Genomic DNA, 15,554 nt, shown 5'->3' on the forward strand with positions numbered 1-15,554 from the left:
TCCCATGGTGTGGGAATCTGAGACTCCTACACTGAACAAAAATTCTTCCTTTAATGTAATACACAGTGTTGCTAACAGCATTCATGCTTGTGTGTAATACAGAATATTGCTTACAACTGAACCTGTAAGAATGCATCTGCACCATTCAGTCTGTCACAGGGTGTATGTGCACATAGGTGTACATGTGCACATGAATTTATAGAGATGCAGTGGAAGGTGTATATGCTTAAATATATATGTATATACTATATATTGTTTATTTATGAAATTTGAAAGACCATATCTTCTTTTTCAACATCTCATTTGTTCCACAGCATTGAAGGGTAAAATGAGAAGTCTGCATTCTGTATTTGTCCCTTACCATACCTTTCTTTTTTTGTGTGGTAAGAGAGAGGAGCCATATGCTTAGCAGTGTTTTCTGTCCTTCCTGATTTTAGTAGCCTGAGTGGATTCAGTTTGTGGGTCAGAAACAATGCCATCACCATTCTGTGCTATTTGATTGTTTAATTTACTACACATGCACTCTCACTCTACAGACCTACATTTTACCAACTAATCCATATGATATTTCTGGTTTATCAAATAAATCAAAGTGGAGCTATGTTGCCTATAGCAACAAACACTTGCATTGCAGTTATTCTGCTATCTCAGGAAAATTATGAGAAATTCTCCTAAAAATTTCAGTTAAAATTTGTACTCTTATGAATTTAAGCAGATTTTAGACTCTTTAGTTGGAATTTAAGACACTTTAGTTTCACCTGCCATGTGAATGTGGCAAGAAAGGATAGAAATACTTCTAAGTGCTGTAAACTTGGCAATATGGCTGCATTTCCAGGGATATTTTGTTATTTTCTCATGGATACCATTTTTTCGGAGATTCCTTTGCACTGTAGGTTGACACTGTATGTAGCAATAATTGTGATGAACGGACCTTCTTACCAGAACGTCTTCCTGAAATGCACAAACTATTTTCTTTTTGTGAAACATGTGGGTTGTAAATTAAATCATGCACCATAACAAGAATGAGATGATTGTTTTCCTTACCACGTGTTCATTCTTAGCTTTGATTATGTTAATATTTTGCTAATGTTTCATTTTGTCATCCATGCTGCAACAGGAAGTGCATTGTAACTCACTGTTGCTGAAAGAGTGGGATAAACTGTGCGAATGAGTGCTAAATGCAGAAGGATACTTGGATAGAAAAGCTAAGATACAATGGAATTGCTGAAAAAATAGTATGTATGGCGATAACCTTTGAGCAATATAACTAGGTCTAAGGAAATCTGAAAATCAGGCAGTGGTCTAAAGACAGTCTGTGGCTCAGTTTTTCCAGGTGTTCAGACACATCAAACCGGAATATAGAACATGACAGAGGCAGTCATTTTAGAAGTTGAGAAATGAAAGTAAACGTTTGAGCTAGCGATAACCTAAATGATGTATAGCCATTTTGTGTTTATAAACTTGAAATCTGTCAGAAATGTCTGAAGAAAAATATGCTTTGTCTTCTAGATGGGTTGGTTAGTGTGTAACATCTCACTGTTGTGAAGCTGAAAATATAATATCCTGAAATATATATATATATGTGATATATATTGTTGTTACTGTATTTATTAATACACATTTAGTCTTAAATTCATAGCAAAAAAAATGAAAAATGAAGTGCGAAGTGTGGAAAAGGAAACAAATTTTAGCATCACAACATGTTACAGGTTGATAAACATTCAGAGAATTTCTGAATGTATTAACATTCAGTAGATGGCAGTTACATGAAGTGTTGCAGATATAATCTTTTTTGCAAGAGGTCATTAAACCATTGACTGCTGAGAGCTACATGAGTGAGGCAGTGAAAAGATCATTTAGTGTTAATCTTTTTTCCTGTCCCATAAGCATCCACTACTGACTGCTTTGAAAAAGATTGGTTTGTATGGATTTTTGATTTCACCAAACAAGTCAATAGTTACAAGTGCAGCAGGTCAGCTTAAAGGTTCACTTATTGAAATCTTTGAGGATGATCTGATTCTGTGGATTCTCAAACATGCACTTTGGCAAATCCTGTTTGCTTGTTTGTAAAGAAGATTGTCATTGATGTCTGGAGACAGCCACCAGGAAAAGCTTTTGGTTGCCCATATTTATCTAAGGGTGGTGTAAATTAGAGAAATGTCAGTGTATGAACAATGTACAACCATTTGCAACAGTCAGAAAAGACATCTTCCTTGCTGCATTCATGCAATTTTGCATTTACCTCTTTGAAAAGAAGACTTTTTCAAAGGGCTGTCGTTGTTGTACATGTGATAATTACTAGATATTTTATACTGAGAATCTCTGTGTATATATTTTCAGGACGAAGACAGTTGAAAGCAAATTGCTCAACTGTTTATATCACTGTATGTATTAGTAGTAATTGTGATATCAGCATTATTTGCATAGCAAAATTAATGAATTCTCTTTCTGATAAGTAATAGCGTTCTATAGAACACCCATTCTTTTTCTTGATGTGCTGTTATTCTGTCAACAAATGCTGTTAGCAGTCAGGCATTTGTATATTTTCAAAATGTAGTATTTAATGTCACTCTGTATGGTACAACTAATTTTTCACTGAAAATAATTGTGGTTCTGAGTATTACTTATGAATTTCCACTTAATGAAAACTACTCTCTTATTTATTCTTTTCTTTTCAGTGTGATCATCACTACAGTCTTGTACCTTTCGGATGCCCTTCGTAAAAACTTCTTAAATGAAAACTTTGATTACAAGGTAGAGTAAATATATCTAACAAAAGATAGATACAATACATGCTGCTGCATTATCCTGCAGCCTGGTTGTTGTTAGATAACCCAGCATCTGAACACCTATAACTTTTACTATATCAGCAACTCCAGATGTTCAGAAATGAAATGTTCACTTAAATACCAGATTTGCCTAAAAATTGGGAATGTTGTCATTTTTTTGTTGTTTTATTTTGTTGTTGTTGTTTTAAATTCTGTTTATTTTTCATTTTGATACTTCAGTCTTTATTGTAGACTACTTTAGACATTTTTTTACCTATGTGGAAGTTTCAGTAACTGATTCTAAAAGCATGCTCACAAACATTTGTGTATTTACAATATGAGAACAAGGCCTGGCTTTGGCTTTGTCCAGTGAGGCCTGCAGCTGTTATCTGATGAGACTGGGAAATAAAATTATAAAGGAGAACAGGCTAGAAAATGACAGTTCTGTCATGTGATAGCTTTTAAGTTGTCCAAGTTGTCCAAACTTAAAAAGTAACGTTTTCTGGTGCGCAGATGTAAAAAAATAATAGTAAAAATCTGCAACTCTGAAACTTCCACATTTAAGAGATGAAAAATATGTAAAATAGATTTTTTTCTGCTGAGTATTTTGGTGCTGATGAAAAGTATACTTCTGTGCAATGAAACTTAGTCAATAACAGTTTGAGTAATTTATTATTCAAGTGATGTCATTTTAAAATTTGCAACTTGGGTGGTCACAATATGGTAATACTGAGAAAATGAAATAACCAAATACCATCTGCTTATTGTAGATATGGGATTCCTACTTTTTCCTTGCTGTAATTTTTATAAACCAGTTATGTCTTCAGCTGGAGATGTTCACACCTTCCAAGAAAAAAAAGGTTTTAGAAAAGTAAGTATTGCTTTCAACGTCTAGAAAACTCTAATTGATCAAATGCTATTGCTTTCAGCCTCTAGAAAACTGTAATAGATCAGATGCTTCTCAAAATGTAAGACATGGGAGGTTGCAAAAAGTCCTACCAAAAAATCACAGTAACAATAGTCCTGAATGATATTTAGTTCTGGCTCTTTGTATTGATCATCTGAGATGATGGCAGCCTTCATGGAAGTGCCTAAATTAATTCAGGCATGGGAGCAAAATATCCATGTTGTAGCAGTGCTGACACTAATTTCCAATTCTTCTGTAAATTAATCCAGAGTCACTTGGGTATTTCTGTCGGTTGTTTCTTTAAGATAGAGCAAAACTATTTAATCTGAGAGAGCTACAGCATATTGTTGCAAAAGATAGATAGTGCTTCATAGTTACATTGCTGATGTACAGCCTTGAGAAGTAACAAGTACTTTTGACAGTATTGTGAATGAACTGGATTTTAAGAACATAGTTTTAGTGGGATACAATGTGAGGACCAAGAACTTGGACGAAATCATCACCTCTGAATCATTTTTTATGAGCTACAAATGAGACATTTCATTTTACTGTGTCCTAGAATGCTATAGGAACTTAATTTTCTGAAGTGATCTTTCACTGTTTTGCTTTATTTTTAATATATTCTAGATACGGTGATATGCGGGTAACAATGGGATGTGAAATCTTCAGCATGTGGCAGAATTTAGGTAAGGAGTTCAAAGACATTTTCAGCAGCTCCAAAATGAGAAACAAATATTATTCCTTCAGTTATTAAATACAGTTACCAGTAGTAGAGGAGCTCGGATTGTCTTCCTGTGCTCACTCTGGTGTGCTGTGTTCAGTTTTGGACCGCTGGTAACAAAAAAGACATCAAGGCTCTGTAGCATGTTCATAGAAGAGCAACAAAGCTGGTGAGGGGTCTGGAGCACAAGTCTTATGAGGAGCAGCTGAGGAAACTGGGTTTTTTGAATCTGGAGAATAGGAGGCTTAGGGGAGACCTTATCATTCTCAAACTACCTGAAGGGAAGTTGTGGTGAAGTGGGCATTGGCCTCTTCTCCTGCATAACAAGTGATAGGGCTAGAAGGAGGAGCTGCAAGATGTGCCAGGGGAGGTTCAGGTTGGATGTTAGGAAAAAACCTATGATTACGTGTTGGAACATGTTACCCAGGGAAGTTATGGAGTCACCATCATCAGTGGTGATTAAGGAAAGGGTAGAGATAGTACTAAGGGACATTCTTTAGTGGGGAAACATTGGTGGTATCTGAATGGTTGGACTATGATCTTAGTTTTTTTCAACCTTTATAATTCTATGGTTATATGAAGCCTTGTTTCAAGTGTCAGAAAACCCTTGTTATTTGTACCTAAACCCAACATTGTAAGCATTGATACAGTATTGGATCTATCCCTGTTTCTTCAGAAAGAACTAAGAGAAACCTGTCAGAGAAAATTAGAAGAGAAAGTTCTGCTCGTTTTGGGCAGAATTTTTATGCCTGGAAATATAATTATGCTCACAATTTTAGTTCTGTTGCCAAACAGTTTAAGGAACAGGCATATATCTTAATTCTGAAACTCTCTTGAGATGCTAGATTTGCATCAAATTTTCCCCAAAGTCCTAGTTCCACTAAACCATAAAGGCATAAACAAATCAGGAGCTGATACATAAATGACACATTGGACAACAAGAGAAAAATATATTCTTGGTTATAAACTTAGAAACATTTTTATATTTATAAGCAGTAACTGTGAAAATTGCTTGAAAGTGTAAGCCTCAGGGAAATGCAATTAAATGTTGTTTGGGAAGAGTATCAAAACCAATTAGAAGCTTTGAATACCATGCTTGTCATGTTTATATTTCAATTATTCATTACTTTCATTTATTAAAGGGCTTGTGAAAGATTTGAAGGTCGTTGTTGGTTACTGAGATCTATCACCTCATTTCCATAAATCTTTTCTCTGATAAGATATGTACTCGTAGTAGAACTAGACTTTCTGCTCAGCCTGTGCTAGGAAGAGAAGTATTGAAAATGTGACATATTTGCTTATTAGTGTTGTTAACATTTTTTATGTAGCATACTAATTTACAGTATTTACTATTGATTACTCTAGACTATTCACTCTAAGTCATCTGTACTCTAGCTTATTTGAATACATTATACATATTGGTATATCAGGAACCCACTCCTGGATCTCATGCTTGGATAAAACCTCAGTGTGCATCATTTCCTTCCTCACACTGTTTTCTACTGAACAGAAACCTGCCAATTTCTGTATTGGAAGGAGGAAGTCGTGATGTCTTTCAGTAGGGGGCAAGGACTGTTGTGTACACCATGAAGTTCATCTGATAATGAGTCTAATTAAATAATGCAGGCAGGATATTTCATGCAATTGCTGTTACGGTAGTCAGCATTACACAGTTCTTTTGGCAGTAAGATCTGCCGTAAGCCCTGGTCTTTGTGTGGTCACCTTGATTTTATATGGATAGGCATCCCAGGGTTATTCCAGCAGAGAAGAGTGTAGTTTTCCTTTGCAGAATACCAAATAGTGTGACTGGCCACTGGAATACCCCGAGATAGGCTGCTATGGAAGTGAATTACTACCTAGGACAAGGAAGGATCAAGTCATAAGCCTGGAGAACTGAAACTAAATGGTTAGTTTTTAGCGTGTGACATTCCCAGTTTTCCTGACAAGAACTTAGTTTTGCAGTCTCTGCTGAATTAATGGAAGGTATTTTAACATTGATTTTTAAAGGAGTTTTGAGTTGTTGAGTTTGAGTTAAACATTTTGAGTTCTGTTTTTTAATTTTTAAGATAACATTTGTATTGTTCGCTATCTCACAATTCACATAATTCAAGTTCATGTTCACTTTCATTTTAGGGGAACACAAGCTTCACTTTATTCCAGCATTGATTGGCCCCTTCCTGGAAGTGACTTTGATCCCTCAGCCAGACCTGAGGAATGTAATGATTCCCATTTTCCATGACATGATGGACTGGGAGCAAAGGCGAAGCGGCAACTTTAAGCAGGTATGAAGCTGTCTATAAAAGAGGACTGGAATTCAAGCACCTCTGAGAGTGCTGGTCCAAATAGTTGGCGGTTGAATCTAGAGAGGATGGCCATGCTGTTGTTACATCTGTTGGAGAGAGATTATCAGGATTTCTTCCCTTTTGATTGTGTGCAGTGTTAGTAAGATTCTGCAATGAATTCAACTCTGACTTCATGTTAGTGATGTAAGAGGAAGGATAAAATCTATGGCTTGCCAAAGTGAGGAAGAGCACTTCTTTTCAACAAGGCTGATTTTGTTGTGATGTTTTTTTCCTCTAATTTACAGTAGCAGGTAAGATTCACATAGCTTCCTTTTGGGTTAGTGTGAGAAAAGATCAGATGGTCTTTGAGGAATGTTATTCTGTAAGGATACGAATATTCTTGCTGCTCAAACACCTTCTTAACGGGCTAGGAAGGAACGACCAAGTGTGCCATCTGCTCCTGCAGCTCCCACTCACTTTCTGACTGCCTCAAACCATTTCTCAGTGCCCTCCTTCATGCTGCATCAAACGAAGGAAAGCAGAAGTGTTTGAATTAATCTCAAGCAGTTATAATGCTTAGGGTGAGAGCTGTATCAGAAACACAAAACTATTAAGAATGGAGGAGTGCATGTGATGTAAGTAGGTAGCTTTTCACTATCAATAGATAAGATTGTTATTAAGATAACAATTGAAATGTTATATGAAGGAGTGAGAATGAAAAAAATCCACTTGTTCTACCTCTTTGCTTTCTGCTTGGGTTTAAATATAAGTTGTAGAAGATATATTATCTAATAAAATATCTTGACAACAGCTTGGTTTTTCCCTTAGATTTGTGGTTGCTGATATATTACAGCTAAAAACGAGATTTGAAATATTAGCTTGCATTGTAGCTTCACCTCTCTCTCTATTTTTTTATAATCAGAACATTTTAAAATATGTGTTGAAGTAATTAGCCACCTGAGATGTTCTTTAAGCTTCTTTGATAGCTAATATGTAAAACCAGCAAACTGAATTTCTGGCCAAATACACTAGTAGGTAAGAAAGGTTGAGAAAGTAAGTCTGAGCCTCCAAACATTCTGAACCATGCAGGCATTTATAAAAATTAGTCTATAGAGAGTGTGATACAGGTTAGAAATGATGAAATTTTTATTGCAGTCTAAGAACATGGCTTGTGCTTACAACCCACTGTGAGAATTCAGGCAATTTATTTGGGCTGTGTGCTTTTTGTCTGACTCCATAAATAGATAGCTGCCTTAGCAGCAGCAAATGCTACTCAGCCTGTAGTTTTAAAGTCACGTTGCTCAATTTAAATTAGCTCCCTCCCTCCAGGAAAAAAAAAAATCACCAAAAAAAAAAAAAGAGAAAAACCCACAAACCTTGGGAATAACAGCTTCAAAGAGATGAAGTGATTTACCAGATTTACATGATTGACCAGTAATTCTAAAATATACATTTAGCAAAGTCCCATACACTAAGAAATTAAGCTACCAATAAAATCATCATTAAAGGGAAGAGAAGCTGTTTACTCCACACTTATATGTTGCAGGTGGAAGCAAAATTGATTGACAAACTGGACAGCCTAATGTCGGAAGGTAAAGGTGACGAAACGTACCGAGAGCTCTTCAACAGTATGTGAGTAATGTGTTTATTTTACAGTAGTTCATTCAGTTCCATTAGCTGTATTAGATGCTAATATCAGTGTAGGAAAGTAACGCTTAGAACAGCTGTGAATCTTTTTTTTTTTCCCCTCAAAATATGAGGAATAAAAACATTTTATTGTGGTATATGGCATCTGTAAAGTCTGGCTGTACTTCTTGTATAAAGCTATAATTGGGAAAGGCTAAATCAGTTCAATCACAGAACATTCTCTGACTTCTAGTTTTGAATTCTGAAAAGCAAGAAATGTTTCATAATTGCATAGAGTGCAGGTAGTGCACAAATGGGACATATGAGAAACTAGTCATGAGAATTCATCAAAATGTGGTTTAATTAATATTTTCTTTTATTGCCAGGAATTTGTACTTATCTGTGTAATTTCACTTGTTGATTTCTTGATTGATGCATATAATTTTATTTATTTTAATATTATTATTATTTTATTTTCTTCTGTGACTTCTTAAACTTTTAATGTATTTTAATGAACCGATGTACCACTGAAATACAATAGGTAAAGCTATAATGCTGAAGTTCCTACGGTTCCCCATAAGTTTATCCCATGAACTGAAATAAATGAATGTCACAGAGTGAAAAATAACTAACTGAACTCTATCTTCTTTGCTGTTTCTTAGAATTCTATTTCCCCTAAGTGGAAGATTTCACTCATTTCTGGTGTGTTGTAATAGGAAATGTGTTATTCCTCTTCAGGATTCCACAAAATACATTCTTTAATGCTGTTAAGCACATGATATTTTTGTTTGTTTGGCTTCTTAATCATTCCATCTTCATTAAATATTAAATTTCACCTCTGTTGTCATTGCTTGAATTACAACATTCAGATCCGAGAATACTAAACCCAGGTTTGTTTTTAGTCTAATGCATATAATGATTGTGAATTGCAAACATAATTATCTGCAATGCTGATGAGTTTAAAAAAATATAGGATTTTTAAATATCATTTCAAAAGCAAAAGTGGGTAGAGAGGCTGCATGAGTGATGATAAACAACAGCACAATATGGTAAAGCAGACCTTTCTTTTAATTATTCATTGATCTTTCATAGTCTGAGTAAAGATAATAACAGGTAGGAGTGTTTCAGTATGTGTTGACAGTATTTTAACTTCAAAAATAAGTCATTAAGGGAGAATCTCTGGTTATAGAATTGAGTCTAACTACATTCTCTTGCAAAATACATCAGGGTATCTGTCACTGAAATAACTGTAAGAATTCAGATTAGTATGAAATACAGTTCTTAATTTCTTTTACATTTTTGAATTACATTTAAACTGAGGGAAGTTAAACAAGACATGGTGAAAAAATGGGAGAGCATTTTTTTAAGTCTAAATGCTCAAGATACAGTAATCTAAATTGCAAAATGTCTCACAACGTCAGTATATTTGTTTCTGTTCTGGTTCAGCTGAGTTATAACTAAGCCTTTTGGCAAATTTCAGAGTATCTGCTCAAGTTAATTTCCAGTTCAAGAAAACAGGAAATACATATTTATCATTAGTTTTTCATTTGTGTTAGAGTCCATACATTAACACCTCTCAACAGGAGAGCTTGGAGAGGGTACTAATCTAAAATGGAGGATGACAGTGTTCCAGGGTAGGTGAAGGAAAATGATTAAAACCAGACAGTTAAGGGAGCTGAATGTGTGGAATCAGTGAGACTTCTCTATTTTTTATTTCCTTCCATGGCTAATTTAGGCAATATTAGACTGTCTTCACACAGTGCACAAAAACAGACTTGTTTAGACTTAAGTGACAGGGCTGTGTACCCAGGGAATGTGAAACAGTATTGTAGGTCTGAGACCTGCAGTGATTACATAGTCTTTAACAAAAACAAGAGCTGCAGTTACCTCATCGGTCTGAAGATGTGGCCAGGTTGGTTTAGATAGGTACAGTTGTGAGCCAAGAAGATGCACACACCTACTTTGGATTCAGTGTAGTAACTACAGTGGGTGTGACACATTCTGTTTTTGTCATGCTTTTTGTTTATTTTGTCTGAATCAGAAAATGAATTTAAATCTCTCAACTCCCACGTTAACTTTTTTTTTCCCTTCCCACTACATCTTTCCTTTGAATGTCTTCTGTTTCCAGAGATAAATTATAAGCAACTTTGGACATCTCTAAAAGGCTGCATGCTTACAATTCACTGCTTATATTGGAATTATCTTCATTAAATGAAAACACACAGTGGAAGTGGGAGGAAGATGGCTGCTGTTTATGCCTTCCTAGTGACTTGAATGTGACCACACAGTGATTAGCTCATGATGCAGTAGAGGGCATCACTGTGCTGTGGAGAATTACTCGGATATAAAATAATGTCTCTTTGCTTCTTGTTCCTGCTTTTCCAGCCTGGTTGGACTGGATGATCTCAGAGATCTTTTCCAGTCTTAATCTTAATTGTTCTGTGATTCCATGCAGAACACAGAAGTGGTGAACATTTTACTATAAGGAGAAACTAGAAATGTTTCTAATTGCTACCTAGTGTAATCATGGTAAGGAAGGTGTCCTGATCTGCTTTTGCGTTGTAATCCTGAAAAGCAGACCCTGAGTTATCTAGCAAAGAGAAAAGAATTTTATTTAATGGGAGCAAAATCTTTGGAAGCCAAAGGGCTTACCTGAGTAAATCTTTTGTTCTGAATCTGGTAGATGCTGAGAGTTTGTCACATCAGTAGCTATATTTCAGTTTGGCCTAACACAAACCATTTCAGGTGTGGAGGATAAGTAGCTGCATTATTGAAGCACAAAGCCTGGGATGGCAGGCTCCATTGGTGGTTAAGTTTCTCTTTGAAATAATTGCAAGTAGGATTCAAGCTAATCTGACGCTTAATACCTATCTCTGTTAGATCTTGGGTGAATTCATGAGACATAAAGCTGTTGTATAAAAAGTGTTGACTACTCTCTCTCCCATGCTGTCTTCATTCTTCATTTCTTCCTCTGTCTGTGTGATTGAATTCAGCCCTGCTTGTTCCATTCCATTAGACTCCAGACCAAGTCTTTTAGTCCACCTTGAACATTCTGAGGTTTGGAAAGCTCCTCTTCCATTTACGAACTACTGCAAAGTTTGACTTGTCTGAGTAAACTAGGACATCTCTGACTAAACTGAGGTATCTGGAGAACTTTGTACTCCAGTATGGAGATAACAAGATACAAACAAAACCACCACCACAAAAAAAAAAAAAAAAAAAAAAAAGAATCTTCAGTTGAGCCCAGATATAGTGTTTTCATTTTTTCCCTTATATAATTTAGCATCTTGGCTATACTTTGGGGACCAGGAGTTGTATGATCAAGGAAGGCATAACACAGGCAAAGGAAGAATTTTGCCTGTGTTTAGGTCTTCACTTGGGGAAGAGGTTGCATTTAGAAAGCAAATCGATACAGAAAGAAGATTAAATAGAAGAGAGATGTTAAAAGTGTGTCTGTTTTCAAACACAGGGTGTTAGAAAGACAGAAAGCTTAACTAGAGCCAGTCACTTATGTCACATTCTTTTCTTTCGCCATGAGAAAGCCAAGGAATTTATTTGAGTACCTCTTTTGTTCTGAATGGTTTTTTTGTGTTGAAAGATGTATGGTAGAGAGTAGGAGGCATGCATCAGAAGGCAAGATATAAAACTGTCCACTTACAATGTTCATGTCAGTGTGAATAAGTATTCTGAATGGGTCTACACCACCCATTCATAGGAAGTGTGTATTTGTAACAAATATTTATAATGAGTAGACATGACTCAAGTGTAGACTGAACTCATCTGTTTTAAAAGAGAGTTCAGACATCTACTAATGTAGGAACTGTAGGCAATTATTTTGGTGAATTTAGGTTGAAATGTTCCTTTTTAACATAGAGTTAAAAGGCAGTAGAAAGGAAAAGTCACTGTAGTAATCAGTGCTTAATAATGTAACAGGCTATACTTTTGTTAGACACAAAAACTTGTACTGAAAGGAAACATCAGGAGTTTAAAAGCAAATTGTTAGTTTATGCAATCTGTATGGAAAGCAGAGATGCCATAGTGCTTCATCGTCTTTTGATAGGAGACGGCTTTATCATCTGTCTCTTCTAGCAATGCCAGGTAGCCAGTCTTTGAACGTGAGGGGAACACATCTCATTGCCCCCTACAAATAAGTGGTGAATCTAAGATTGATATCAGGATGCAGATTGAAGATCAGTGTTTCCTCCAGCACAGCACAGCTTTATTTAGGTCAGTATAGCTTTTAGAATTGCATTGGTGGCATTCCTCTGTATAGAAGGAGCTGAACAGAACTGGAGAGCATAGTTAGTGCAGTTGGCATGTAGGAGTTACTGGGCGCTGCTATGTGTTTGATGAAATTTGGACGTAGGAGTTTTATGGGATTGAACATGCTCAGTATAGATGAAGGTCAGTGGAGCTGACAGAAGGTTTGGAAATGCTATTAGCAGCTCTCTAAAAAGCCCCAAGTATACAGATGTAGCAGTTTTTCAGAGGCTTCAATGGGAACGATACCTGAGTGTGTTTTCAGAGTGACTGCCATAATATCTCCATAGGCATGTCATCCATCAGAGGTAATGCACAAAAACAGAGGAGTAACAACTATGTAGATAAATACTTTCATGTTCATCCTCAAACAGAGAAGAAATGTTGGAAATTCATACACAGATGATTAATATTTGATAAACTTAGAGAAAATAAGAGATATTTAGCAGATGTATTAAGTAAGATTTTACTGACAGCTTCACTTACAGTAACATTTTAAAATCTTTTTACTTCAATCTGTAATTTGTTTTCATACAAGAATTCTGCTCAACATGGGTTTTAATAAAGAATCTTACAGCAATTTAAGCTGATTTGAATTTTATGTGTAATAATAATTTGTTCTCTGAAGAAAATAGTAAGTGTGATGGGGAGAACCATATTTTTTAAATCCTTTTATTGTTCTTAAATTAAATGTATGCCAAACTATTAGAGAAGCAAGGAAGAAAAATCCTTGTTTAAAAAGTTGGGGTTTTACTAAAAAGGTTTATTGAGCAGGTACATGTTCTTTTCTAAATAAATCTAGAGAAGTTCTGTTTTGTGAATTGACATATGAATTTTATCTGAAAGCTTTGTTAAATTTTTGGAATTTTAATATATTCTGAAAATTCAGTATTTGATATATTTTAATCTGATGCAGCTAATTTAAAAATCATTTGTTTTGTCAATGCTTCCTGGACTAGAATTCCACTTTTTGGTCCTTATCCTAGGTAAGACATTGTTTGCAAATTGTGCTTCTTGGGAGGGTGTTTGTGAAAGAAAAAACAAACTATCAAAGTTGTTGCTAAGGAATTAAGGTATTGGTAAAAGCAGAATAGTTGTCATGGTGACAGTTGAATAATGAAATTGTTCTGGCTTCTTGGTTTTTTTTCAGTCTGCTGAAGAAAATTGAGCGGGAAACATGGAGAGAAAGTGGTGTTTCATTAATTGCAACTGTGACTCGCCTCATGGAAAGGTTACTGGACTACAGGTGATTATCTTTCAGTAAGGTTGTCATCTTAAAAATGTTAGGAGATGAGCATGGGAATCTTGTACAAATGGTGACTTTACATGGACGTATCAACTTAGGATCTCTGGCCGCAGCTACTTAGTCAACTTGCTAGTTGCACAATATGTCTGAAAACAGAGAATCCCTCACATGATATGAAAACCTAGTCGCATGCACCAGTTTGTTACCTGGAATATCGGAACTTCCAGCAGTGGGTTAGTGACTCAAGTCTGTCTGAAGTCACTAAGCTCAATGCTAATCACCTGACAGCTGTCTTACAGAATATGTAAAATTCTTATCACTCTGTCAATCATGCCTAGTAGTAGTGTCAGCTGGCACGCTAAGCATGTATACAGAAACATGATCTCTGGGTGAGAAGCTTGCATCTGACTGTACCACAGAAAAAAAATGAAAGGGAAAGAAGAGACATATCCTGTTTTGTAGGAATGGGAGACTGTAAGTGATTTTCTCAGTGATTTTTGAAATCCATGTAGAAATTTAAGACTACAGCTTAGGCCTTTTCAAGGGCAAATTGTAGTACTTTCTAGAGCTTAAACATTTGGTTTGTATCCAGTTCTGCACAGGGGACACGGTGAGGCTTGATACTTCTGCTATCCCCAACAACAGCTTGAGAATAAAGCTATTTCGTCAACAACAACAAAAAAAAAACAACTCCCAAGTGTTTTTACTTTTTATTGAGGAATAGTACAGTTCTGTTCCTCCTCAGGGATGAGCAGGATTACAACCTCCAGCGCTGTGAACCCGACATCTTTCAGAACAACTGTTTATGCAAGTGGTGGTTTAGAGTATTTGAGACGATTGTTCAGTTCATGTATGCAAGAATGTTTAGAAGTTATGTAAAATTTATTTTAGTGACTGCACAGCCGTGCCTGTTTGTTACTTTTTTACTCCATTATGGTTGTACTGACACTATCTTTGTTGACTAATCAAAATCTTTGTGGTTCCTTTTTAAATTTTGACTGTGAATAATCTGTGTTCCCTCCCAAATAATAAATGATACTGGTTATAGAGTGCTATTAGTAAAATTTAAAGGACATCAAAGCATTCTAAAAAAGCTGTCAGGATCATTCTGCTTTTTCACAGAGGAACTAATGTTGTAATTCCATGACTGCTTCAGGTCTACACTGTGAAGAAAGTAGATTGATCCTCTCACTCCTGTCACAGTGTTCCTTGTGCCAACATAAATGTTTGTGTTGGATTGCGGTGGTCTGACTGAGATGGACTAAGTGAAACCCATCCAAACGTGCTGCCTAACTTTTTTCGCTTCCTGAGAGTTCTGTAGGTAGCAGTGCAGGGCTGAGAATGAGTGCCTGAGAGCCATAGGGGAGCAGAACTGTCTTGTTGGCTCTTGCTGCCACAATTTGAGATTAAGGTATGAGGAGATCAAATGAATCTCCAGGGGTCATGTAGCAAATGAATGACAGGTGTGCTTCGTGTTGAGAAAAGGATAAACTTTGTTCCTTTTGTTTTATTTTCTGTTCCAGGGATTGCATGAAAATGGGAGAAGTGGATGGCAAGAAAATTGGCTGCACTGTTAGCCTTTTGGTTTGTATAATTTTTCTTGCCCTTTTTTATTACAGTTAAGCATTTTCAATTATACAGCCATATATTTGAATGGGAAATAGCCTGTTTCTTGATGCAGTTTTAGTTGACAGAATGGTGGTGAAGCATTGGCACAGGTTGCCCAGCAGGGCTGTGGGTGCTC

General features: G+C 36.0%; 1 protein-coding gene across 7 annotated transcripts in view; it reads left to right on the forward strand.

The window, feature by feature from the left end:
• The window catches only part of DOCK4 (dedicator of cytokinesis 4), a 232,705-nt gene that overhangs the window by 181,243 nt on the left and 35,908 nt on the right, over positions 1-15,554 (forward strand). For 4 of the 7 annotated variants that reach the window (XM_015854079.2, XM_015854108.2, XM_015854089.3 and 1 more), the window contains exons 28-35: positions 2,679-2,754; positions 3,539-3,639; positions 4,303-4,361; positions 6,530-6,678; positions 8,225-8,310; positions 13,524-13,550; positions 13,715-13,810; positions 15,334-15,394. In XM_015854079.2, coding sequence (XP_015709565.2) covers positions 2,679-2,754; positions 3,539-3,639; positions 4,303-4,361; positions 6,530-6,678; positions 8,225-8,310; positions 13,524-13,550; positions 13,715-13,810; positions 15,334-15,394 — 655 coding nt within the window. The remainder of the gene's footprint in view (positions 1-2,678; positions 2,755-3,538; positions 3,640-4,302; positions 4,362-6,529; positions 6,679-8,224; positions 8,311-13,523; positions 13,551-13,714; positions 13,811-15,333; positions 15,395-15,554) is intronic. The other 3 variants (XM_015854097.2, XM_015854118.3, XM_085513726.1) reach the window with 1 other exon arrangement.

This window comes from Coturnix japonica, chromosome 1, assembly GCF_054131305.1.
Source record: "Coturnix japonica strain WE chromosome 1, WE-NBRP24, whole genome shotgun sequence".
NCBI classification, from domain to species: Eukaryota; Metazoa; Chordata; class Aves; order Galliformes; family Phasianidae; genus Coturnix; species Coturnix japonica.